The 26,570-nt window shown below is 35.8% G+C and overlaps 2 protein-coding genes across 3 annotated transcripts; one reads left to right on the plus strand and one right to left on the minus strand.

The window, feature by feature from the left end:
- The first annotated feature begins 264 nt into the window (after positions 1-264).
- On the plus strand, positions 265-2,953 carry LOC107822001 (uncharacterized). Of its 2 annotated transcripts, none has more exons than XM_075242191.1 (3): positions 265-652; positions 2,154-2,288; positions 2,381-2,953. In XM_075242191.1, the coding sequence occupies exons 1-2, from the start codon at positions 407-409 to the stop codon at positions 2,247-2,249; spliced, it is 342 nt and encodes a 113-aa protein (XP_075098292.1). In that variant the 5' UTR covers positions 265-406; the 3' UTR covers positions 2,250-2,288; positions 2,381-2,953. The 2 variants fall into 2 exon arrangements, with proteins under 2 accessions (XP_075098292.1, XP_016503980.1); XM_016648494.2 differs by having other exon boundaries at positions 2,154-2,244.
- A 9,159-nt stretch (positions 2,954-12,112) lies between these two features.
- LOC107774278 (putative carboxylesterase 16) lies at positions 12,113-16,151 on the minus strand. Its single transcript, XM_016593772.2, has 2 exons — positions 15,048-16,151; positions 12,113-12,758 (listed from the first exon to the last, which is right to left on the minus strand). The coding sequence occupies exons 1-2, from the start codon at positions 15,935-15,937 to the stop codon at positions 12,221-12,223; spliced, it is 1,428 nt and encodes a 475-aa protein (XP_016449258.1). The 5' UTR covers positions 15,938-16,151; the 3' UTR covers positions 12,113-12,220.
- Positions 16,152-26,570: the final 10,419 nt, after the last annotated feature.

Raw genomic sequence — 26,570 nt, forward strand, 5'->3', positions numbered from 1 at the left:
AAATTTTTCCAAAAGTGATCATATTCAAGAAGCTATGTATATACGTTGGTTAACCCATTTTTTATCCGTATTAAATATGGGTCGGGTCAGATAATTTATCCGTTTTTATTACCCATTTTTGATTGCGGCATATGCGACCCGACCAGCTCGTTTGCCGCCCCTCAGCAAAACCAAAAAACCAATATAATTTACAATAGAACATTGGAAAAAACACAAATATGGAAACTTTTTAAATTAGGTAAGCGTTTATAGAAATAATACATATAAATTCCGCCTAAGGCTGTAGCCCTTGCCATATTTCTCAATCCTTTTTTCCGGCAATTGTATAGTTTTCTCTCTCACGATCGACGTGAATCTTTTACTGCCTCCATCGCCGTCTCCACCACCGCCGCCGTCGTTGAGCACAATGTCACAAAACGTGCCATTGTCAATAGCAGAGGAAACAGAGTCCCCGCCGCAAAAGAAACATAAGATCAAAGAAGGTGATGAGAAGATCGGTGGTAACGTAACTTCCATTGATGATGGCATGAATGTAGAGGATGATGATAGTTGTAGCGAGTATGATTCGGAGGAAGATTATTGCCCAAATGGCACAGAGAAAATGGATAAAGCTCTCTGGGAGAAGTACTACAGACAGGTTCGGGAGAGCGAGGTAAATCTTAACCTTTCACTTGAAATTGCTCTATAATTTAGCTTTCTCCCACTCTCTGACGATTAATTCGAGTCGTTTGTGAAATTTTTGGAGTCAAAGTAGCTGTTTTTCAGCTGATTTAGGCACAATAAGTGCAAATTAAGATATTGTTAGATCCTTGTGTTCAAGTTAAGAGAGGACCTGACTGAATTTTGCTTTATTCATGTTTTAAAGAAAAAAAAAATTACCTTAGTAATGGAGTATGTCTTGCATTATCTATACCTCAGCCATGTAAAGTAATGTGTATATATATACTCATTTTTATTTGTAAAGCCATGGTTTCGTTGTGCTTGCGTTAATTTTAATCTGACTGTGCATTTCTGATTTTGCATAAATTAGCGAGGAATAAACTTAGACCGAAGCTGTTCACTCCGGGAGGGTAGTGTGTACGCAAACCTTAACCGTACCCGAGGGAGTAGATAGGTTGTTTTGTATAGACTATCGGCTCAAGAAGACGAAAAAAGACAATATATCAGTACTATCAACAGAAACCATTGAAGTAATAACAACACCTTAAGAACCAAAAAATAGATGAGAAGCAAAAACAATAACCAGTAAATAAAGTCCGGCACTATGAAAAACGGAAGAGTAGTGTGAACACAATATTAACCACTAGCAGTCTAAGATAAAATCCTAGCAGACTAGCCTCACACTGGTACGAAGTAGAAACATGCTCAACTGCCTTCTAACCTACAACCTTAATGCTTGACATCCACAACTTCCTATCAAGGGTCATGTTCTCGAAAATCTAAAGTCATGCCATGTTCTGCCTGATCAACTCTCCCCATTACTTCTTAGGCCGCCCTTTACCTCTTCTTGTACCTACCAAAGCCAGCAGCTCACACCTCCTTATCGGGGCATTTGAGTGTCTCATCTGTACGTGCCTGAACCATCTGACCCTCACTTTTGCTTACATAAAGAATGTTCTATATTATTGTATAGATAAAGGATAAAAATACTCTTATCCATCCTTAAGGGACTATCTAAGTTTATTCCTCTAAATTAGCAAAGAAGCAATTGGTGCGTGATAGTTAGTCCATGAGATGCATTTTGGTACGTATTCTTTGTTTACTGAGTTTAGTAATAATGATGCACATTTCACACAAATGGCAGGATCATGGGGTACAATGGACTCTGTCCACGCCTCCACGCCCTTTGGCTATTTCTATCTGTTATTAAGGATGTAGGGTGAGAGACAGAGTTATGAAAATTTACTTGCCCAAAGAAAAGAAAAGGAATAAGATAAATTATTTGTAGCTTTTACTTGGTTTTGAGTGGCTGCATTTATAGGGGTAACATATCCAAAGCAAAATATTATGTTATGTGGTACCAGCAGGCCCATGTATTTTTGGATACTCTGTCTATACGGATTCTGCAATTCTTGTAAGGTTATCTTGTTACACAGCAAATTGGTTGCAATAGGTGATGTTTGTCTCTTATTAGTTTGATTGTACTTTGGTAGGGTTTTGATATCGAAGATTTTCCAGGACGGTGCTGGATACGACTGTCTTCCCCATGCCATACTACTTGGATGATCCTAAGAATGTTGACAGGTTGAAGGATTATGCTGGAAAGGCACTTAAGCTATACAACGATAGTAATTTATACTTCCGCTGCACTTTTCTCAATTTGTCTTTTTCCTATGTTTTCTTCTGCTAACGAAGAAAGTTACCTCTGTTGAATTTTCAGGAAACCAGTTATGAGGTCGATGACATTTTGAAGGTGAATGGAGGTGGTTGTCGTGTCTTTATTTTCTATATTACCTTTTCTGTTAAAAATGGTGTGCGCGACACTTTTCAAGCAAAGGTGGTGAGAGATATAGTCTTCTTGAGTCGAGGGTCTTTTGGAAACAGCCTCTCTACTCTTTCGAAGTACGGGTAAGGTCTGCGTACACACTACCCTCCCCAGACCCCACTAGTGAAATTTCACTGGGTTGTTGTTGTTGTTGTATCATCATGCCAAAGGCTAAGGCTGTTTATGTCTTAGCTTGACATGGGCTGATGGCGCTTCGTAACGGCTTGTATGGAGTTCAGCGGCTCTCTAAGGTTCGATGTACTAGTACCTGCCACCAAAACATCGCGAATGATTCAGTGAACGTATTGAAACTGCAATCAGAACTGTTGGACTTCCTTTTTTTCTTCTGATGTTTTCAGCATGTTAATATTTCTATTGGGGTTTTGGTGGAACCATATATTTATAAGTTATTAGGCTGAAACTTTGGGATTGTTAACTTTCTCTTATGCTTATGTTGTTTGATCATCAGTGAATATGATGTTCAAATTTCTTATGAATTTTAAGTTTTGGTGACAAATTTCATTTATATGCAAAATTGTTCCCTGTTTTATTTTGTAGGCACTTGTCAATTGCTTTTAGTTTGCAAATTTTCATTTAAGTTTACTGATTTGTGTTTTGAAGTAATTCCTGCTATTTAGTCTCATGATTTATTGGTTGCGACAAAATTTAAAATTTTATAATTAAGTGCAGTATCTTATACAAGATTATTGGATGAAACATACGCGCGCGCATATATATATATCGAATGAAACGGAAAAAAAAAAAGATGCTCTACTTAGTAATCAGATAATTAACGAATCATTTAGTCAAACTGAATCTGAAAATTGGCCAAATTCTTCAATGATAGAAAGCAAAATGAAGGATTTGATTGATAGAACAAGTACAATCAATAATCAAATAGAAAAAATTACAAAAGAGAAAAAGAAAGTAACTCCAGAAATAGACATTAGTCCTAATAAAACAAATAATATTAAAAAATTTGAATCGCCAAAAAATATTTTCCATATATATTTTTATATATATATATATATATATCATTACCTTGTTCTAGTCATTGATGTTTAGCGGTCCTTGTAGTTTACAAAGAAGCATATTATATTATACAGAAATCAGTTTTACTAATCTGCTTAGTCTAACCATTATTGTAATGATAACCATGTCATCCTTTTTGTAAAATAATAATGCCATGCCACCAAATCAAGTTTGAATACATCAATGACGCACCTAAGAGACAAGTGCAGTTGTGGAATTACATGTACGTAGCATGATTTCTTTAACACAACAAAAGGATACTGCAGCGGCAGAAAAATATAGTGCATAAGGTGTATGCACTAAGGGTGTACAAAGGAAACCGATAAATCATACCAAATCGATAATTCGAGTCAAATCGAGGAAAAAAAAACCCCGATAATAATTTGGTTTGATTTGGTTTGGTGTGAGAATAAATACCCGACCATAATTGGTTTGGTTTCGTTTTAACTAAAAAAAGCCAAACCAAAACCAAACCAACCCGACATTACATATATACAAGTTTTAAAAATATTTTATATATAAAAATAATTATTGTAATATAATTTAAACTCTTTAATAGTTCTCTCTTTTAATGTATTATTTCAAACTTGCACTTAGAACTTTTGAATGGTCAAATATGTTTTATAGCCCCTAAAAGTTAGTAACTCAAATAAAGCCCAAAGCAAAATCAAATTAATACTAATGCTAACAAAAAAAAATTCAATTCAATACCAGAAATGACAATAGTATTAGATAGTATTTATTTTTTTAGTTTTGCATTGATTTAGATAGTGAAAATGCATAACTCACTTTTAATATTATTTAGTTATGTAATTAATACTTAGTACTTGTTAGTTGTACTTATTAGTCGTACTTATTTTAACATGACTTAATACTTTTAGATTATGTTTATTTTTATTATGGCTTATTAATTAGCAATATTTATCTTATGAAATTTGTTGAGTATTTTAGTATAATCATGACTCATCTCCTATTATTTTGTATCATTTATTGGGTAACATCTTATATAGTTTTATCCTACTAGGACCCAAGAAATATTAGAGTACAAATTATTAATTTTATGCTATGAAGGTTTTGTCGGAAAAAAACCCCGAAAAACCCGAGAAAAACGAAAAACCGAGAAAAACCGTGATTGAAAAATCCGATTTTTGTTGGTTTGGTTTGGTTTATAAATTTAAAAATCCGAGATAATTAGTTTGATTTGGTAATTGAAAAATCCGAACCAATCCTGCCTATGTACACCCCTAGTATGCACTATATGTGTCTGGGCTAATGGCCTTTAGCCCAACGTATACCGAAAGATAATTTATGCCATAGTATAAAATAGAAAGAAAAATTTGAACTTTTTTTGTCGAAGAATTTTGAAATAGAAAATCCACCAAATCCATACTGGAGATATGTTAAAGTTAAAGGCACATACGAACAATTTGCTAATAACAAGGGTGTGAAACGAACGATAAAATACCAAGCCTTTCCCCTAGTTTTCGGGAGAAATTTAAAAATAGCCACATTTTCTAGTGGTCATTCAAAAATAAATACAGTTTCAAAAGTAATCGAAATTTAGTCACTTTTCATGTAAAGATAAATCTGAATAAAAACATTATTCAAAATTCGGAAAATACTCCAGCATAATATACTGGAGTTCCAGCATAAGTATACTAGAACTCCAACATAATATACTGGAGTTCCAGTATAATATACCAATCCAGTATAATATAGCATAATATGCTGGAAGTTCATACACAGGTGCACCGATCTCCAGTACATTATGTTGGACCGGTCCCTGTTGCAGCAAAATAATGGCTATTTTTCAATGATTTTACAAACGTTGGCTATTTTTAAACGATCAATCCGAAAACTTGCTAACCCGTGCTATTTTTACCTAGTTTTCAACAAATTGCAACAATTTGTCTTATAAAGATGGGAACTATTAATTAGTCCAAGCATCCAGGGCAGACTATATCTTATCAATTGGTACATATTTGCATTCATGGATGGTAAGACCAAACCTATTGTTGTATGTGAAAGTAGACAAAACAAAAGAAAAAAAATAAAAAAGAGATGAAAATATGATGTAAGCGCTTACATCGACATTCTTGTGATGTAAGCGCTTACCTCATCATTCTTATGATGTAAGCGCTTATATCGGCATTCTTATGATGTAAGCACTTACCTCGGCATGACATTCATATGCCCTATAAATAGGGGTCTACATTTTCATTTGTAGAACATCCCAAAACTTCTTCTTTCTCTCTTCAATTAATAAAGAGCTATTCTTTGTGTGGCCGTGGAGTAGGCAAAAATTGCCGAACCACGTAAATCTTGTCTTGTCTTGTCTTGTGCAATTTATTGTTTCTCTCCTAAATATCCTTTTCCTTCTATTATCTTGATACGTTTCCCAACAACTGGTATCAGAGCACAGACAGTGTAATTCTGGTAGAAAAGTACAGTATTGGTGCAGGTACTATTCACAAGAATAGTGCGACATTATTGATCATTGTTACTATTCACAAGCACTATTTACATAAATTGTTTTTGTGAAAAATGGCATCGGAAGAAGGGAAGGTTAAGATTGACAAGTTCAATGACAAAGATTTTGGATTCTGGAAAATGCAAATAGAGGATTATTTGTACCAGAAAAAATTACACTTACCTCTGACCGAGGTGAAACCGGAGACTATGTCCAAAGCGGATTGGGATCTATTAGATCGCCAAGCTCTTGGTGTGATTCGTTTGACGCTAACACGAAATGTGGCGTTTAACATCATTAACGAGAAGACCACTGCAGGCCTGATGAAGGCGTTATCAAATATGTATGAGAAGCCATCTGCTTCAAATAAAGTCTATTTGATGCGTCGATTGTTCAACTTAAAAATGACAGAAGGTGGATCAGTCACGGAACATATCAATGAGTTTAATACAATATTAACTCAGTTGAGTTCTGTTAATATAACAATTGATGACGAAATCAGGACGTTGATTCTACTATCATCTCTACCGGAGAGTTGGTCTGCAACAGTAACTGCAGTTAGCAGTTCATCAGGAAGTACCAAACTCAAATTGAATGATATTAGAGACATGGTTCTAAGCGAAGATATTCGCCGAAGAGAATCAAGTGATTCCCCAGGATCTGCTTTTAGTACCGAAAGCAGGGGGAGAATCAACCAAAGAGGACAGAGTTATGGTCGTGACAGATCAAAGTCAAGGAAAAGAGGACAATCCAAAAATCGCAAGGACATTACTTGTTGGAATTGCGATAAAAAGGGTCACTACAGTAGCCAGTGTAGAGAACCAAAGAAGAAGAAGGAAGAAAATTCAGTAAATGTAATTGCTGAACAAGTCGGTGATACACTAATTTGTTGTGCAGACAGTCCAGTCGAATCTTGGATTCTGGACTCAAGTGCATCCTTTCACTCTACATCATGCAAAGAATTATTGCATAATTATATTGCTGGAAAATTTGGGAAAGTTTATCTAGCAGACGGCGAACCTCTCGACATTGCCGGAAAAGGTGAAGTTCATATAAAGACTTCACAAGGCACGCTATGAAAATTGCAAAATGTACGACATATTCCTGGCCTCAAGAAAAATCTGATATATATGGGTCAGATTGACGATGAAGGATATACAACAACATTCGGCAACGGATCGTAGAAGATAACCAAAGGGAATTTGGTTGTGGCACGAGGCTTCAAAAGGGGAACACTGTATGCAACTGCAATAGAAAGAGATACTATAGCAACAGTTGATCATGGTCGTGATACAACATTGTGGCACCGGAGGCTCGGGCATATGAGTGAGAAGGGAATAAAGCTTTTGGCATCCAAAGAAAAGTTGCCAAACCTAAAACATGTTGAATTAGGTTTGTGCGAAGATTGCATTTACGGGAAACAAAAGAGAGTTAGTTTCTCAAAGGTGGGAAGGACGCCAAAGAAAGAAAAGCTGGAACTAGTGCATACAGATGTGTGGGGACCAGCTCCTGTAACTTCTCTAGGAGGCTCACACTATTATGTCACCTTCATTGATGATTCCACAAGAAAGGTATGGGTTTATTTTCTGAAAAATAAATCTGATGTGTTTGTTACCTTTAAAAGATGGAAAGCTGAAGTTGAAAATCAAACAAGTCTAAAGTTAAAATGTCTGAAGTCTGACAATGGAGGAGAGTATGATAGCCAAGAGTTCAAAGCATTTTGCTCGGAGAATGGGATCAGAATGATCAAGACAGTTCCTGGAACACCGAAACAAAATGGTGTTGCTGAGAGGATGAACAAAACCCTGAATGAACAAGCCAGAAGTATGAGAATACATTCTGTATTGCCGAAGTATTTTTGGGCTGAGGTTGTTAACACGGCAGCTTACCTCATAAATAGGGGACCCTCTGTACCACTGAATTTTGAAATTCCTGAGGAGGTATGGACAGGAAAGGAGGTAACTCTCTCACATCTGAAAATTTTTGGTCGTGTTGCTTATATGCATGTAAACTCTAATGATATAGATAAGCTTGATCCTAAAGCAAAGAAATGTTTCTTTATTGGCTATGGTGATGATAATTTTGGTTATCGATTTTGGGATGATCAGAATAGAAAGATCCTAAGACACGGGAATATCACATTTAATGAAAATGTGATGTACAAGGACAAACTTGAAGTAGAACCAACCAATACCAGCAAACAGACAATGTCTGAAACAGTTGAGTTAAAAGAAATCTCAGAAAATGAAGTTGCTAGAGGGATTACAACTGATTCTGAAATTGAAGATGAAGAACCAGAAGCCGAATTTGAAGAAGAACAAGAAGCCAAACCTGGATTAGAACCAGAACCGGAACCAGAGATAGAATCAAATGCAGAACCAAATCTGGAATCAGGAATACTCCAGATAGGTTAACTCTCTCTCTTCACTATTTACTTCTTACTGATGCTAGAGAACCAGAGCATTTTGTTGAAGCAATGCAGGTGATAGACTCTGATAAGTGGAAGCTAGCCATGAAAGAAGAGATGAATTCTCTTCAAAAGAATAAAACATGGATACTTACGGAGTTACCAAAAGGAAAGAAGGCATTGCAGAACAAGTGGGTGTACAGAGTCAAGGAAGAGCATGATGGTAAAAAGAGATACAAAGCACGATTAGTAGTAAAAGGCTTTCAGCAGAAGGAAGGAATTGACTACACCGAGATTTTCTCTCCTGTAGTCAAATTAACTACTATCAGGTTGGTGCTAAGTATCGTAGCTGCAGAAAAATTGCATTTGGAGCAGCTAGATGTTAAAACTGCTTTCTTGCATGGTGACCTTGAAGAAGACATCTACATGAAGCAACCTGAAGGTTTTCAAGTTTATGGTAAAGAAAACCTTGTATGTAAGTTGAAGAAGAGTTTGTATGGTTTGAAACAAGCTCCCCGACAATGGTACAAGAAATTTGATGGATTCATGCATAAAAATGGTTTCAGACGATGTGAGATGGACCATTGATGTTATATCAAAAATCTTGATGAATCCTATATCATTTTATTATTGTACGTTGATGATATGCTAATTGCAGGATCTAGCATAAATGAGATCAACTTGGTTAAGCAACAACTGACAGAGGAGTTTGAAATAAAAGACTTAGGACCAGCTAAGCAAATGCTTGGGATGAGGATTAGCAGAAGGTCGGAAGGAACCTTAAAGTTGTCTCAAGAAAAGTACATACAGAAGGTACTAAACAGGTTCAGTCTTTATGATGCAAAGACCAAAAGCACTCCACTTGGAAGCTATCTAAATCTGTCAAAGGACCAATCACCTATGACAAATGAAGAAAGGAAGTACATGTCCAAAGTTCTGTATGCTTCAGCAGTAGGAAGTTTGATGTATGCTATGGTTTGCACTAGACCTGACATAGCCCATGCAGTTGGAGTTGTCAGTAGATACATGTCAGATCTAGGAAAGGAGCATTGGGAAGGTGTAAAATGGATATTGCGATATCTCAAAGGCACCTCAGGTATGACACTTTGTTTTAAAAAGAGCAATATTATCTTACAAGGTTTTGCTGATGCAAATTTAGGCGGCGATCTGGATAGTCGAAAAAGTACCACGGGCTACGTGTTCACCTTGGGTGGTACTGCTGTTAGTTGGATGTCCAGACTTCAGAAAAGTGTTGCTCTATCTAACACTGAAGCAGAGTACATGGCAATCTCAGAAGCTGGAAAAGAGATGATTTGGCTCAAGAATTTTCTTAAAGAGCTAGGTAAAGAGCAGGATAATTGTGAGTTTTTCAGCGATAGCCAAAGTGCAATTCATCTTGCCATGAATCCAGTGTTTCATGCAAGATCGAAGCATATCCAGTTGAGGTATCATCATATCCGAGAGTTGATAAATGAAGGAACTCTTTCCCTACAGAAGATACCAGGATCAAAGAACCCGTCAGACATGTTGACCAAAGTTGTCGGTGTTGACACACTGAGGTTGTGCACTGCCTCAGTTAGTCTTCAAGACTGATAGAGTGAAGGCGCCACCAGAGAATATCAAATCTTTCTTTATTTTCTTTCTTGATGTAACATAGGTTTGAGGGGGAGATTGATAGGACCAAACCTATTGTTGTATGTGAAAGTAGACAAAACAAAAGAAAGAAAAATCAAAAAGAGATGAAAATATGATGTAAGCGCTTACATCGACATTCTTGTGATGTAAGCGCTTACCTCAGCATTCTTATGATGTAAGCGCTTACATCGACATTCTTATGATGTAAGCGCTTACCTCGGCAGGGCATTCAAATGCCTATAAATAGGGGTCTACATTTTCATTTGTAGAACATCCCAAAACTTCTTCTTTCTCTCTTCAATTAATAAAGAGTTATTCTTTGTGTGGCCGTGGAGTAGGCAAAAATTGTCGAACCACGTAAATCTTGTCTTGTTTTGTCTTGTGCAATTTATTGTTTCTCTCCTAAATATTATTTTCCTTCTATTATCTTGACACGCTTCCCAACAATGGAATCAATAAAGAAAGAATTACAAGAAAATACACATGACTTCACACCATAACAAAAAATGATCCATGTTTTTAAGTTTTACTTGACCTAGCCCATGTTGTGCATATTTTGAAAGCACTTACAAATTCAAAAGCTATGTTCTTACAACCATTGCTTCTAAAAGCTATGGAGTTAAATCTTTGTTCTCACAATCATTGCTTTCACTCTCTCTTCTTCTCACATCTTCAACATATGCTTCAAGGGGCCATGTATTTTCTGCTTCTCCCCCTGTTCACTTGGTTGCAATGTAAGGAAATTGAAGAGTAGAAGTCCATCATTGAAGGCCATTCAAAGCTTTGCTTTTGAAAATAGGATTTTTTGAGTTTGTTAGTTATTTGGATTGGGTGTTGTTCCAATTGATTGAAAATATCAAAAGGAGTTCAAAATTAAAATTTGAAGTGATTTGGAGTAGATTTGAACAAGATTCGAGTTAAATTTTAGAAAAGGCACAAGGAAGAAGATGCAGTCATTTTTTTATATAATTATGTATAATCTTGTATAATAGTGTATATGAGTGTATAAACACATCTTATACATTATTATACACTTTTATACACCTTTATACAAACGTCTGTAAACGAACTCCTTCCACGATTTTCAGTTGCAATTCTTGTTCAAAACCAGTCCAAATCTTCTTTAAATGACTTCAAATTTTATATACAACCTCTTTATACTAAACCTCCTTATACTATTTCTAACAAAGTCCAAATAACACCCACTCTAAATTTCTCACAAAATCAAATTGGAAATTTAACCCCACATATTTAACCTTGTTAAAAATTTAATTTTCACCACCCAAATGAATTTGGTTTGTTGAACTAATATTTGAGACACAGTTACAACAACAACAACCCAGTATAATCCCACTTAATGGGGTCTGGGGAGGGTAGTGTGTACGCAGACCTTACCCCTACCCTAGGGTAGAGAGGCTGTTTCCAAATAGACTCACGACATCCTTCCCTCCAAGAACTTCCCACCTTGCTCTTGGGGAGACTCGAACTCAACCTCTTGGTTGGAAGTGGAGGTTGCTTACCATCAGAGCAACCCCTCTTGTCTTTGAAACACAGTTAGTGATTCGAAAATTAACTTAAAAGCTTGAGCAATCTTTTTTTAAAATTAAATAGTAATTTCGAGAACCTATTAAAGTTGGATGTTGAATTTTAACCTATTATTTTTAGGCTAATTGGTTGTAAATTGAAATGTGAGCTATAAAATTGAAAAGTAGGAAGCTCAGTTGTTCTTATGTGAAATTTTTCCCCAAGTGATTATATGATTCAAAATGACAAAAAGGTTCAATGATACAAGACCAACCTATGAAAATACGGTTGAGTTGCAGGCTGAAAAAGTTTCAACAACCAAAACAATGCTGACAATAGACGTCAAGACCCCAGTCAAGATATCTAACCAAGTTTCCCAGACGAAGGCGATTATATTTCACACTGAAAGAGAGGGGGAAAAAACAGAATTCTTCAAAATTTTGGCAATTACTCATGATCAAACAAGCATGCTTAACTCATGTAGGAGGAATATGCGGCTCAAACTCAACTAAATTCTATTTCCGGTAAGTCATCTATATTACAAGAGGAACACAACAAGGAGACGAAAGAATATGCCTGAAATTTCAGAGCAAGATACAGGAGACCTCAAAAATCCTAGGTATTATTATGTCACATACAAACCACTATACAGGACCATCTATCTGACTCAATATGAGAACTCATGACCTCGAAGCGAAATATATTTCTTAACCCAAATGGCAATGTCCTCGGCACAAGCCTGAGCTTGAGGGGTCTTAAGAAGCATGTCAAGAGTTGCAAACTCATGAACTGCATCTTTGTACTCGAGGACAGGAGCATCAACATTTACCTTTCGTAGTTCTTCTGAATAAGCGATGGCCCGATCTCTCATCCAGTCATGCTCCGCTACGACTGTTAGTGTTGGGGGCATCCACTTTAATGGAGGTCCTCTCCCAGGGATAAGAGGGTTAGCAGCAGGATGATCCAAGTCAAACTCCCCTTCAGGTAGAAATAATTTCCAGGCAAGCGTGCACAAGGCCTTGTCATAGAAATAGGAATTTGCTAGCTTAATCTCGGAATGTGTTGGAACACTTCCGATGAAAAAAGGATACATCAAAACCTGTGCCACCACCTTCACTGGATCCAAAAGCTTACCTTCCTCTACAGCTTTTCGAGCCACATAATCAGCTATATTTCCCCCACAACTCACTCCTAGGAGGACACACCTGGATGAACATATCAAAAGAACAAAAATACTAGTTAGTGAGTTATTATTTACATTTGAAAGAACGACAGGAAAAGGGAGTCTTCATTTGGCTCTGATTTGGTAAAGTTATTAGGCTTGTATTCACATCTCAACAGTGCCATCTAACATATAGAACATTTTTATGATAAGATATTACAGTCACCATCAAGCAGTAAGGAAGTGCTTTGTAATTGTATGTCATATTATAGCCCCCAGGAGCTAAATCTTAGATCTATCTATTTCTTGGGTATTACCATATTACACCATAATTCAAAAAAGTTACTACAGGAAAACTTAATACAGTCAAGAGTGGCTGTTTATCCTTTCACGGCATCTCACATTCAAAAAGTTATACGGTAAATTTCCCTATCAAATTCTTTTGCAGGTTCTCTAATTTTTTAATACTCTCTTATTCTTACGGGAGATTTCTCCATCATTAATGAAATAATTTCCCTTATCAGACAACAAAAGAGCATCTCCTATTCCTCTCCTTCCACAAGCTCTACTTAATACACAATTATGTTGTGGCCCAAAAATTCTTAAGTTTCACTGGGATCATGCTCCACATAGACTAAAAGAGAACACTATTTACCAAAGTGATCTAGCCTCTCAACAAAAATTGTCTTATCCAGGCAGCTAGTCTTTTCTTGAATCTTTCTTTTACCATCCGCACCAAGCAAGATTTGGATGAAGCCCTTACTAACAAAACGACTGGTGTCACAATCCAACGACAACAACATACCAGTGCGATCCCACAAGTGGAGTTTGGGGAGGGTGGGATGTCACAATTCAACATCTCCTTAAATCGTGCACTTAACACACTAGCCTACAAGGCAGATATAACTTTTTGTCAAATTTATGTGGAATCACTATGCCTTCAAAATACAGAAACACTAATACCTTCACTTCAACAAGATCACAGTGTCGTACGCAAACTAATATGTCAGATTATAACAAGAGGCTCTTGATTTTCACTGCCATGGAAGCCCATTAACCATTCCTTGTATATTACTATCAATAGCATTGTGCTCTAAGTTTCCATAACAATGATTAAAAAGGGGGGAAATAGTGAATCACCTAGACATAACAGCTCTGCGCACCAAAAAAATCATTTTGCACTCCCATTATTGGGAATCAAGAATTTAACTGTGGATATACAATACTTTCCAATTTATCCACTTTCAGCCAAATCCTATCATTTATACTATCCACAATAACTTGGTTGCAATGCTTCTTCAAATCTAGTTTATACACAACCCACAATTGCCTGTCTCCAAGTCTCAAACCAACGCATTCATTGGCAAGCAGAGTTGCATCAATCAATTGTCTTTCTCCAACAAAATTGAGCATCAGATACTATTTTCCCATGATTAACTTTAACCTCAAGAATATCAGTTTAGCGAGGATTTTATAGACACAACCTCCCAAACAAATGAGAAGGAAGTGGTATAATTCCACATCCCATATCATTTTCCGCATTCAGATATAAAGGTGGTGTTAAAACTCTTTTGTAAGACCCCTGTATCATGAGATCGGTTTAGTGTATAAATTACACTATTTCACTATATTCCAACATTTTTAAAGACATGGTGAATCAAAGGGCCCTGAAGCCCTATTGGCATGCAGGAATCCAGTACCGTCCAAACATTCTGGTGCACATGAAAGATCTAATGGTTTTTTTTTTTTTTTTTGAGAAAGATGAAAGATCTATAGAATATAAACTCTGTATTTCAATTTCTTAATTCCTATCTTATGTAACTTTACATAACTAGCAATCTCTTGATGTTGTGGTATGATGACTAAATATTTAATTCACCTATTAAAATTACTTCCTCTTCTGAAAAAGATTTTTCTAACCATCTAATGCTCTCAACTGCGATTATGTTGCATTCCACACCAATTATTGTAGTTCCACCCAAAAGAATACCAGCAGAGACTTGTTCAAGCATTTCACGAACTAGTGGTAGATGCTAGTCCTTTGGGTGGTGAAGGAGGTCGAGTTAATGAATTTTGTTGCATAAATTTTGAAAATTGTTTTAAAAGAAAAAAGCAAGAGATATACACGAGCGAGAAGTGAATGCTTCTTCACACGGTTTACAAAACCACAACTATTACCTAACGTATATGAATTCAGCATGGTTAGAAGCTACATTTGTGACCAATATTCAACTAAATGCTTCATCAATTCTATCAAACCAATACCATAACAGATAACAATCCATGATCTAAGCTTGTCACTTAAAAGTAGAAATAAGGGGCTAAATCTAACCTTGATGGATCTCCATGAGCAGCCAACCAAGGCTCCACCAAGGATGCTCCAAATGCATCAGCTATATGCCTGTAAGCATCCGACTTCCTCAAATCCGCCCCTCCTCCTCCGCGTCTACTCCCCGCCGACTTACTACATTCAGCCAAATTGGCCTGTTTTGCCAGCCAATGCAGCACCTTCAGTCCATCCTCAAATGCTGCTGGATAGCGATTCTCAGGCGCTAACCTATATCCAACAGCTAAAACAATAACATCACATAGCTTCGCTATCCGTCTACAGAACAAATCATTCGCGGTGGAATCATTGCTCCCACTCACAAACCCCCCACCATGAAACTGCAACATAACCGGCAATTTCCTGCAATTTTTTTTGCCAGCTGGCGAATACCCTCTATAAACCCCATTATCACATTTTAAACTTAAATCATCAACAACATTACAACCATAGCTATTTCTCCTATGATTAAAACTATTAAAACCATTCTTATTATAATTTTTCTGATTCTCCATCACACTATCAGTAGTACAATATCCATAGCTGTTTCGACGTAAAACGACAGCCTGGTTCGGGTCGGACCCTAATCCGGGTCGGGTCGAAACCCTAACCCTAGATTTAGAATCCGAATCGGGGGAACCTAAACAGGTTTCGGGGAGGAAGATTCGAATAGAGACAGAGGTGGCGGGATCTACATGTAAGTCCTTAGTGGCAACACCGTCAGTGAATAAAGGATTGGCAGCAGCAATGGATTCCTCATTAGGCCGAGATGTGATACCGAAAGAGCTACCATTATTCAACCCATTTGTGTCGTCGATTTGAATTCGATTCTGCAACCGATGCTTCAACATAAACTTGAAGAATACACTGTATAATTTCACTGCCACACTTGGCATTTCCTCTACACACAAGCTTAATGAAGAAATTTTTGGAATTTAATTACATTGAAATAAAGAGGGAATAATTTAGGGTTTAAGATAAGGATTTCCTTGTGATTAAGGGAAAGGTATTGAGAGATTACTTGATTGAAATGGAGAGAAAGGGGAGTGAAAAAGATTTTGATTTTTATTTTTTTTCATTTTTTTGTTTTGAAAATAGAAGTATTGCTTCCTTCTTTAAGATTTTGTCAAATGATAAATCAATAACAGAGCCCGTTTGGCTTAGCTGATTTAGAGTAGTTGATAAGCATTAGGTGCTGAAAAGCACTTTTAAGTGTTGAAGCTGATTTAAAAAATAAGCAGTTACGTGTTTGAATAAAAGTGCTGAAATTAATAATATGCAGCTGAAGAACTGGGTATACAAAGAGTTTTGTTTTAAAAAGAAGTATTTTAGGGATAGAATAATAAATATTTGGTCAAACTTAAAGTGTTTATAAGCTAAAATTTGATAAGTTGTGGGAGACCAACTTATGACTTTTGACTTATTATTGGCTTATAAGCACTTTTAATTTTACCAAACGCACAAATAAACCAAAAAATACTTATAAACCAGTTTGATCAGCTTATAAGTTTAGCCAAACACGGTCACAGTCCATTGATAAATCATGACTCGTGAGAAACAGAAGAGAAGAGCTGTTTTCTGTTTTAATTTGGCCTTTCGAAACTTGTGTTGGGCGGTTGAGGTGGGGCTGTAATCGTCTGTAGCCGGGTACTTTGTAGTGGTATCTCCATTTGTGTTTAACAAGTAGTAGTAGTTTGTATGGTTGCTAATTATTGTATTGTCTCGTATTGTTATTTTAAATATAATATTTATTTTAATTATTATTTAAATATTATTATATCATATTGTTAAATTTATCATTTTGTAACGATAAAAAATATTATTTTATTGAATAACAAATTTAGTGTAGTGACGTCCAGTGGCGAAAGCAAGGCTTTTGGTAAGGGGGTTTAAAAAAGGATTAATTTAAAAAAATTAATGAGATTGTAGCTTGTAGGAATTGAACCAATGACTTCATAATGATTTTGAACCCCCTTGACCACTAAACCATGCTTTTGGAATGTATGAAGGGGATTCAAAACATAATATATAAAGGTAAAAATCAGATTTTGCCTTATATATACGGTGTAATTTTCGGCGAAGGGGGTTCGGGTGAACACCCTTGCGCCCCCTAAATCCGCCATTGGTGACGTTATTTCCTTGTTTTTTTCTCTCATCTTGCCCTTCCTTATTATTAAATAATCATATTTTATCATTTATCCTATTTTTATATATATAATAATTCTATTCCGTATCATATTTTTTCTTAATAATATTGCAAGTTTATTCTTCATATTGTTGGTGCGTGACATCATGAAACGACAGCAAACGATACAATCTATCCAAACATTGTATGTATCAAACAATACAATATGATACATTATGTAACTACAATCCAAACAAGCTGTGAATGGAAGAAAATGCTTATACATTGATGTTATGAGTCTTATCAACAACAACAACAACAACAACAACAACAAAAAACTCAGTTTGATCCCATAAATGGGGTCTGGAATGTTCTTTGTCTTATATTAGTATATAAAATTTTCTATAAATTAGATTAGATATAACTAAAATGACATTTGTAATGAGGCGGCATATAACCGCTCAATCAATGTTGATCTAAAAAACTTTAGTTACTTATGTAGAAAAATCAGGGGTTGATCTTACTATGTTATGTACTGATTTGGATGAATCCATTAACTTTTGCAGTTTGTAAATATTTAATTACGAATTAAGTAACTAAAATGAATTATGAATTAATAAATTTAGAATCTATAAACTTCATATTCAGGCTTCGCTAGTTTGCCCCCTATGTTTGTATAGAACCCACAAGTACAATACATGTATTTTTGTATGTAAATTTTTAAACTTAACCATGCTTAATTATAAGAATTTTAGTTTTGTGACTGTCTGAGTTAAATTTATTTATTTAACATAAACTAAAGAATTTATATATAAAAATAAGGTTAGACAGGTGCATCGGGAGATACCAATTTTGGCAGTTGACGGCTGGCACCTGCGGTAGATTTGTCTCAAGTATTTACTTTTTTCAAAGAACATTTATTCATGTTTTTTACATAATAAATAATAAAGAATTTACAAAATAGTAACCTAATAAAGAAATGTCCCCAGATAGTAGTGTGATAAAATAAGAAGAAAGGATTTCACTTTTCATCTTAAAAAATCCTCAATTTTTACTTTATAAGAATTTCACTTAGTAAAACATGTAAAGTTCATAACCAACTGATTAAAAAATTTCCATAATTAGCATATTGGATTTTTTTTTGAAAACAGGAAATCCTTTATATAATACTATTAAGGATAAGTACAAGGGGGTGTCCTTGAGGAACTATGATCTTGATTAACCTGAAGAGAACTAGTTGTTAGGGTACTTACTATCTACTAAGTTAAGGCTTACATAGGAACGTAGTAGAGTTGAGTTGGATGATACATCAACATTGGTACTAGTGGTAGTCATAGTAGTAGTGGCAGAAATATCAAAAAGTACAAAATCCTTTAGCGATTCTGGCATTTGCAAAAATGTGGCTGAAAAGTTGACATTGGCTTGGGTTGATGCTTGCTTTGCGAGTTCGTGTGCCACTTGGTTGCCTTCACGGTAGATGTGTTGGACTGGTGGATTCCCCAACTTCCTCATCCAGTACCTACAATCAAATATAATATTAGTGTGAGGATTGTACGTATCTGAGTCTAGGAAATCAATGATGTTGGTATTGTCCGTTTCAATCACAAGGTGCGTCCAATTATTTTCCATAGCTAATTGAAGTCCATGTTTTAGAGCATGGAGTTCCATGGCAATCAGGGTAGGGCCCAGTATGGCCTTACTATAACCAAGAATCCATTGTCTTTGGGCGTCTCTGAAGATCCCTCCAATACCACCTATTGAGTATTTATTATGGAAAGAGCCATCAATATTTAGTTTAACGTGATTAGCAGGAGAGGGATGCCAGCGAGCACTGGAATACGAACTATTATGGGGGCTGATTGCACAGTGCTTGTATTCTAGGGCTCGTGCGTAGACGAGATGACTGGAGAGGATGTTGTTGTTACAGTTGAAGATATTGTTATTCCTGGTATTCCATAAAAACCAAAGAACAAATGGAAGGAACTCTTCCTAGGTTAAGGAGAGATTAGGGATAGGGTGGGAAGTCTGTCTTAAGGCAGTGAGCCAGTGTATGTTGATATTTAGGGTGTTAGTATTCAGGCCAATAGTATTTCAGAAGTGACTTGCATAAGGGCAGTAAAGGAAGATATGGGTGATAGTCTCTTCTCCTTGAAGACAAAGAGAACAAATAGGGTCGATTTGCATACCAATATGATTGAGGTATGATTTTGTTGGGAGTCTGTTGTGCATACATTGTCATAGGAAGTGTTTGATTTTGTTTAAGGTATTGAGCTTCCATATCCATTCAAAGGAAGGATGAGTTGTTTGTGAGCATTCATGGTGAAGAAGGGACATGATTGATTTTGTGAAAAAAATTTCATTAGAGGTCAAAAACCAATAGAGACAGTCAGTGGAGTTGTTATTAAGAGAGAGATTTGCTGATAGTATAAGTTTGATAAAGGAGAGATTAGATAGATCCCAGCTGTTATTATTGCACACCTCGCTGATTTTCTTGTGGGTGTCATGAGGAGATAATGGACCAGAAATCATATTGCATAGTGATTGATTATTAGGAGGCCAAATGGAATTCCAGAAATCTACACATGTGCCATTACCAACGTTCCAAGCAATTCCTTTTGAGCAAAGATTCTAACCAGAAAGAATGTTACGCCAGATAATGAAACAATTTTTCGCATTGGTGCGGTTACTATATTTGCCAATTAGGATGCTAGCCCATAGTTTAGAGGGTTGTGTGAATAAACGTCATGCAAGGCTGGGTAGGAGAGAAAGGTTTTTGTGAGAGGATTTGTGAATTCCTAGACCTCCTTTATCTTTTGGTAAAGTGAATGTGTCCCATTTGACATAATGAATTTTTCTTGATTGTGTGGTGGAGCCCCTAAGGAACTCTTTTTGGATTTTATCAAGACGTTTCTGAATAGGTAGAGGTAGGAGGAAGTATGTCATGGAGTGGCTTGGAAGAGCGTTAAGGGGTTGTTTTGATTAGGGTGGCTCTTCCAGCCAAAGAAAGGAAGTTAGTTTTCCAATTTGCAAGGCGATTGTTCAAATTATCGATAACGTAACGGAAGTCAGAATTCTTAGGGTGGCGAATAAGAATGGGGAATCCAAGGTACTTCCCAAAGTTATCACTAGTGATAGTGTTCAAAATAGAAGTGGCAATGTTTCTTGGGATTTGATTGCAATTTTTTGAACAGATGATTTTTGACTTAAGATAGTTGATTTTTTGCCCAAAAAATTGACTAAAAAGAGATAGGCAGTGATGAATAGAATGAATAGATTTTTCATTAGCTTCTGCCATCAAAGTGAGATCATCGACAAAGAATAGATGAGAGAGAGGGGGGTAGAGGGGCTCAACTAAGTATAAAAGGGTCCCAATTTTTGAGAACTACTTGGTGGTTGATATATGTGGAGAGGATCTTCATACACAAGATGAATATGTATGGGGACATAGGGTCTCCTCTTCTAATCCCCCTAGAAGGGTGAAAGAATTTAGTCTTAGCCATTTACTAAGACATCAATTTTTGATGTAGAGATACAAGTCATAATTAGTTTTGTGATTTTTGGAGGGAATTTAAAGAAATTGAGGGCTCTATATATGAAAGACCATTCCAGACGATCAAAGGCTTTTTCTAGATATATTTTAACCAGGATCTTTCTTTTAGTGCCTTTGATTTTTTGGAAGTGATTGATGATTTCCTAAATAATAATGGCATTGTCACTAGCTGGTCTACCTTTCAGGAAGCTAGATTGGAAGGGACTAATGAGTTTGCCTAGAAATGGTTTAATTCTGTTGGCAATAATCTTGGTGATTATTTTGTAGATGGTATTGCATAATCCAATAGGTCTGAAATTTTTGAGGTCATTAGCATTTGGAATTTTTGGAATAAGACATAAGTAGGCGTGATTAATAACTTTTGGGAATGATTGGTTGTCGAAGACTTTGTGACAGAAGTCAAGGATTGGTATCTTAATAAGGTTCCAAAATTTTTGGTAAAAGAAGGAGTGAATGCCATCCGGTCTGGGTACCTTAAAGGATTTCATGGACCAAACGACATTAATGACCTCTTGGTCTTGAAGGACCTATCTAAGGATGAGAGATCTATGTGAGTAGTGGATAATGAATGGTGGGTGATGTCTTTGAGGTTTGTAAGCTGGTGGTTAGTTTGGAATAGATTTTCAAATAAGTTACCGCATGGTCAATGATGCGGTCATGACTAGTGATCCAAGTACCATTTTCATCCTTAAAATAGTTAATTCTATTGGTACGCCTTCTATTTAGGAAACTAATATGGAAGAATTTAGTAGCAGCATCACTTTGGTTTAACCAATTAATATGCTACCTAAGCTTCCAATGTTCATCTTCTAATCTAAGCAGATTATTATAATCATTGAGGAGATTAATTTCGAGGTTCTTAAGGAAGTGGCTAGTGGGGTAGTGGGGAGAACTTTGAATACCATTGATTCTGGCCAGAAGGGTCTTTTTATTAGAAATTATATCGCCAAAAATGTGACTAACCCAGATTTATGTATATCACTTGAATGTTATTGTCTGGCATGAACCGTGATTTGTTGGCAGTCTCATGGACAAACTACTTCAAGAAAATAATACGAGGAATTTTCAGAAATTACTATTGTTTAGTGGCTATTAATTTTCTATAGTTACCATGTACATAATTACTTCCTATAGCTACTATTCAGTTGTTACGGTAGTGTATTCGTTGTATTCGCGTTGCTGTATTCATGAATACAGCAACAAAAAGCGCCTAAAATTAGGGCAGTTTAGCAGTACGAGCATGTATTTACATGTATTCGCATTGTTGTATTGGCGCATGTATTCACATATATTTACACTGCTGTATTCAAGCAAAAAGCGCCTAAAATCATGACAGTCCAGCTGGACACACATGTATATGCGCTGTATTCATGAATACAGCAGCAAAAAGCACCTAAAAGCAGGGCAGTCCAGCTGTACGCGCATGTATAGAATACAACATCAAAAAGCGCCTAAAAGCATGGCAGTCCAGCTGTACGCGCATGTATTCACATGTATTTGCGTCATGTATTCACGAATACAGTAACGACAATCACCTTAAAAATAGGTATATATATCCAGTTGTCTAATAACGGAAACAACATCAATTAGTGTGATACACTCCTAATATAACTCAACAAAATCAATTCTAACATACCTCATTATCAAACCAATTAATTAGAATGATTTTTCAGTTGTATTGCATTCATTAGATTCAATATTTTTATTTACTGTGTTCGCTATTTCATATTTAGTGTATTCAGATGTATTTGTATTAACAGTATTTTAGTTATTCCTAATATATGTTATTAATTCAGTATATTTCATCGGTTGTATTCTCTGTATTTCTATTTGTATTTAGTGTATTTTACTGTATTTTAAAATTAAATGTATTCATTGTTTATATTATGTTCTATTTTAATGTTTGTATTCAATGTATTTCAATGTTTATATCATGTATTCATGCATGAATACAAGTGTATTCAGCTGTATTAAAAAATACAAACCATCGAAATACATAAATACAGGCTAAAAAAATATATTTATATAAAAATACATATATTTGAGTGAATTTATACAAAATACAATGTGTTTGTATCATTGTATGTAACTAAATAGCAAAGAAGGGAAGAAGGTTTGCCGTAGATGGCATTTTTCGGCCAAGCAAAATATTGTATACATTGTATTAAAATTAAATATGGAGACGAACAAAAATCCCGGCCCTCAAATCTTCTCCGGCGTTAAAAATATTGCAGTATCTATGTAGAGGAATCCTTTGCAATATCCGGCGTAGAAGAAAGCCGCAGTTTCTTTCTTTCTAATATTGCAATACAAATACATTGAAAATATCCGGTGTAGAAACTAAGCAGTACAAATCAAATCCATTACAATATCCCGCGTAGCAACTAAGCAGGTATTTTGCTCAGAGAGAGAGAGAGAGAGAGAGAGAGAGAGAGAGAGAGAGAGAGAGAGAGAAATTTTGTTGGGATTTTGAGAGAGAATCGTGTGTTAATTGAAAGAAAGAGAGAGAAAAACATAAATAGCGTATTTCACGCCTCAATTATAGTATGTGCCATAAATACCTAGTTTGCTATGAAATGTAAAAAGTAGCTATAGAAAATAATATTTTAAAATAGTTTTGGTTTATAATAAATAGGGTATATACATTTGCTATAAGAGATAAAATTTCAAATAATATTAAATCACCAAAAGCGAATTACCATTAACCCATTTCCCATTTTAGGCCTAAAGTATACCCTATAGAATGTACCTTAGTATTTAAAGAATAATATAACGCGACGTTCTTCTATCAATATTCAAATAGTTAACTCAAAGTAAGGTAGACTCAATTGAGTATTAGGATTCAAATAGGCGACAGTAATATAAGATATTGTAACCATAGTTCTTTAACTCTACAACAACAACAACAACAACAACAACCCAGTATAATCCCACTTAGTGGGGTCTGGGAAGGGTAGTGTGTACGCAGACTTTACCCCTACCCTAGGGTAGAGAGACTGTTTCCAAATAGACCCCCGACATCCTTCCCTCCAAGAACTTCCCATCTTGCTCTTGGGGAGACTCGAACTCACAACATCTCGGTTGGAAGTGGGGGTTGCTTACCATCAGAGCAACACCTCTTGTCTAACGGGCACAAATGTGTAGATCAAGTCAAGGAAGAAGGTGGAATAGCGTCCATCGATTAATTGAGTGTGTTACAGTCCAATTGATTTGCTACGCATCCTCAAATCAACCACACTTATCATCTGCGGCCCGTTTTTGTTCATTCTGTATGACGGGCGACCTAAGTATGTGGTCGACTTAGGTCGCCCGCGGAGAATGAGGGCGACATATATAGCCCATATAAGACTGCTAAGAACCAAGATTACTACTATAAACATTGGTAGCCAATACCACATTGCTTATCATTGAACTGTGGTAAGCCATACCCTTTTCATAGTTTTAAATCATCAAAAGCTTAGCTTAATAAGCTGAAAAAGTCCTTTCACTTTTTCTATCACAAGATTTGGGTTGTGCCCTTTAAGCAAGTGTGAATGTGAATTGATCTGACAAATCTTCTTTTATGGCAACCATTAGCTGACACTCACACATTCATTATGTGCCTAAGGAGATACTACAACCAACTATTTAAAAAAGTACCTCGGTGCACAAAGTATCCGGCATTCACGCAGGGTCTGAGGAAGGACCGCACCCGTACGCTAATGCAAGATATTAGTTGTTGCTTCTATGGCTCAAACCCGTGACATGTAGGTCACACGAAGACAACTTTACCACTGCTTCAAGCTCCCTTCCGCTATGACCAACTGTTTATGAAAGCTAAAGTTCATGTTTTTATTTTGACAGCTACACTTCATTTTATATGTCATGCAAATAGACTTCCCTATAAACAGTCACCAGTTATGTCTTATCTGGCATGTTTCATTTTCTTGATATAAGGATCAATTACACTACTTTCTCCAGCTGATAAAGCAGAATACTCCAATAACCTACTGGTCACCCTCAATAGAAAAGTAAGAGTAACGAAGTATGTTGTTTGGCCTCTTCAAAAATGTTGTCTGGTGCGTGTCGGATTTTTTAAAAGTAGTGCATTTTTGGAGGATCCGACATGGATGTGACAGCATTTGGAGAGTCCGCACAACATAAACGAAGATACCGGAGTCTCTGAGTGCAGTTGAAATTATGATTAATGAAACACATTCATGCCTTGGTGATAGCAAAGAGGATGATTAGCTACTAAATTATGATGGTTAGGAATAAAATTTGTGGCCTTTGCAAATTATCAACCTAAACTCTCTGAGAACGTTTTCGGAAAATCAAAACAGCTACTAATTCTCCTAATACAACAACAACAACAACAACAACAACAACAACAACAACGACCCCGTATAATCCCACAAGTGGGGTCTGGGGAGGGTAATATGTATGCAGACCTTACCCCTACCCCGAAGGGTAGAGAGGCTGTTTCCAGGAGACCCTCGGCTCAAAAAAGCAATAGGAGATGATATATTAGTACCATAAAAATGCGTGATAAAAATAACAACAATATACAAGAGACATGAAATATGAAATACAACATACGAAATACGAAATACGAAATACGAAATAGATGGCTGGTATAGTACAACTAGAAGGTAAAGTCCTGCATCAATAGATGACCAATGACATTCCTAGTCTAACTCCTAACTGGATAGTCTCACTCTATTGTGCTGTAGAAATATTCACACTCTCCCCTAACCTACAACCTTAATGCTCGACTTACATAATTCCCTATCAAGAGCCATGTCCTCAGTAATCCTAATTCTCCTAATGCCAACTATTTAATTCGTCTATCTTTGATAGGCTTTTAATAATTTAAACACTAACAAAATGTCTTCGGTAGCTTTGGTTGTTTTAAAAACTTAAATTCAGTTTTGCGATTTTTTTTTTTTAAAAAAAACAAACAAGAAGGCTTCAGCAAGCAATAGTCCAATACAAGTACAAAATTCATAAATCACAGATATACTTAGAGCCCGTTTGGACATAAGATTTTTTGTAAACTTTTTTCGGAAAAAGTTTACTTTTTTTTCAAAAACAGTGTTTGGCCATAAAATTTTCGATTTTCAATTGAAGATGAATTTTGGAATTTTTTGAAAATTTGAAAAACTCCAAAAAACCGTTTTTTAAAATTTTCACTCAGGTCACTCACAAAATTTTAAAAACAACCCAAAATTATATTCATGTCCAAACACATTTCTAATTTTCAACTACCATTTTCACTTAAATTTTTTTTTTCTCTTTTCTTTGGGAATTTTACAATTCTTATGTCCAAACGCCCACTTAGGTGAAGATTATATAGGCATTTCTCAACAACTATGTGCTACTAAAACTACCCTCGTTCCTTTATGTTTCTAGGTAGAAACTCAAAAACCATAAAATTTCAACCACAATGAAACACCACTAATTTACACTACAAAAACAGTAAATATAAACAAAAGCAACAGCATGGAATTCAGAATATGAGAGGAAAAAAAGGGGCAAACTTTCAGATGAGATTGAGCAAAAGCTATACAAGCAAACATGGAGACCGGGAGAACCCAAAAAATCCAAAATGCAGACATATTCCTCAAAACTAAAATGGTAGAAAATTAGCAAATATCTTATGCCTCAAAATATATATAGAGAGAGAAAAGTTTGGCTAAGTCATCAAAAGTGTGGGCACACACCTAAAGACTTAAAAATCATTCTAATTCATTTTTTGTCTCTACAAAATAATGATAAGCTTTGCAAGGAGATATGAATCCTACAATATGAAGTGAGTTAGAATGGTGACATGATTAGCACAACAAAAGGCTTTTCTAAATTCTCAAGTTGAAGA

This window comes from Nicotiana tabacum, chromosome 21 (genome assembly GCF_000715075.1).
Source record: "Nicotiana tabacum cultivar K326 chromosome 21, ASM71507v2, whole genome shotgun sequence".
In the NCBI taxonomy this organism is placed as follows: domain Eukaryota; kingdom Viridiplantae; phylum Streptophyta; class Magnoliopsida; order Solanales; family Solanaceae; genus Nicotiana; species Nicotiana tabacum.

Bases quoted from the DNA above. Each gene is read 5' to 3' on its own strand.
- LOC107822001 (XM_016648494.2), top strand. From the start codon at position 407: ATGTCACAAAACGTGCCATTGTCAATAGCAGAGGAAACAGAGTCCCCG. The intron at 653-2,153 runs GTAAATCTTAAC...GTACTTTGGTAG, and splicing joins GACAGGTTCGGGAGAGCGAG to GGTTTTGATATCGAAGATTT.
- LOC107774278 (XM_016593772.2), bottom strand. From the start codon at position 15,937: ATGCCAAGTGTGGCAGTGAAATTATACAGTGTATTCTTCAAGTTTATG. The intron at 12,759-15,047 runs GTTAGATTTAGC...ATGTTCATCCAG, and splicing joins GCTCATGGAGATCCATCAAG to GTGTGTCCTCCTAGGAGTGA.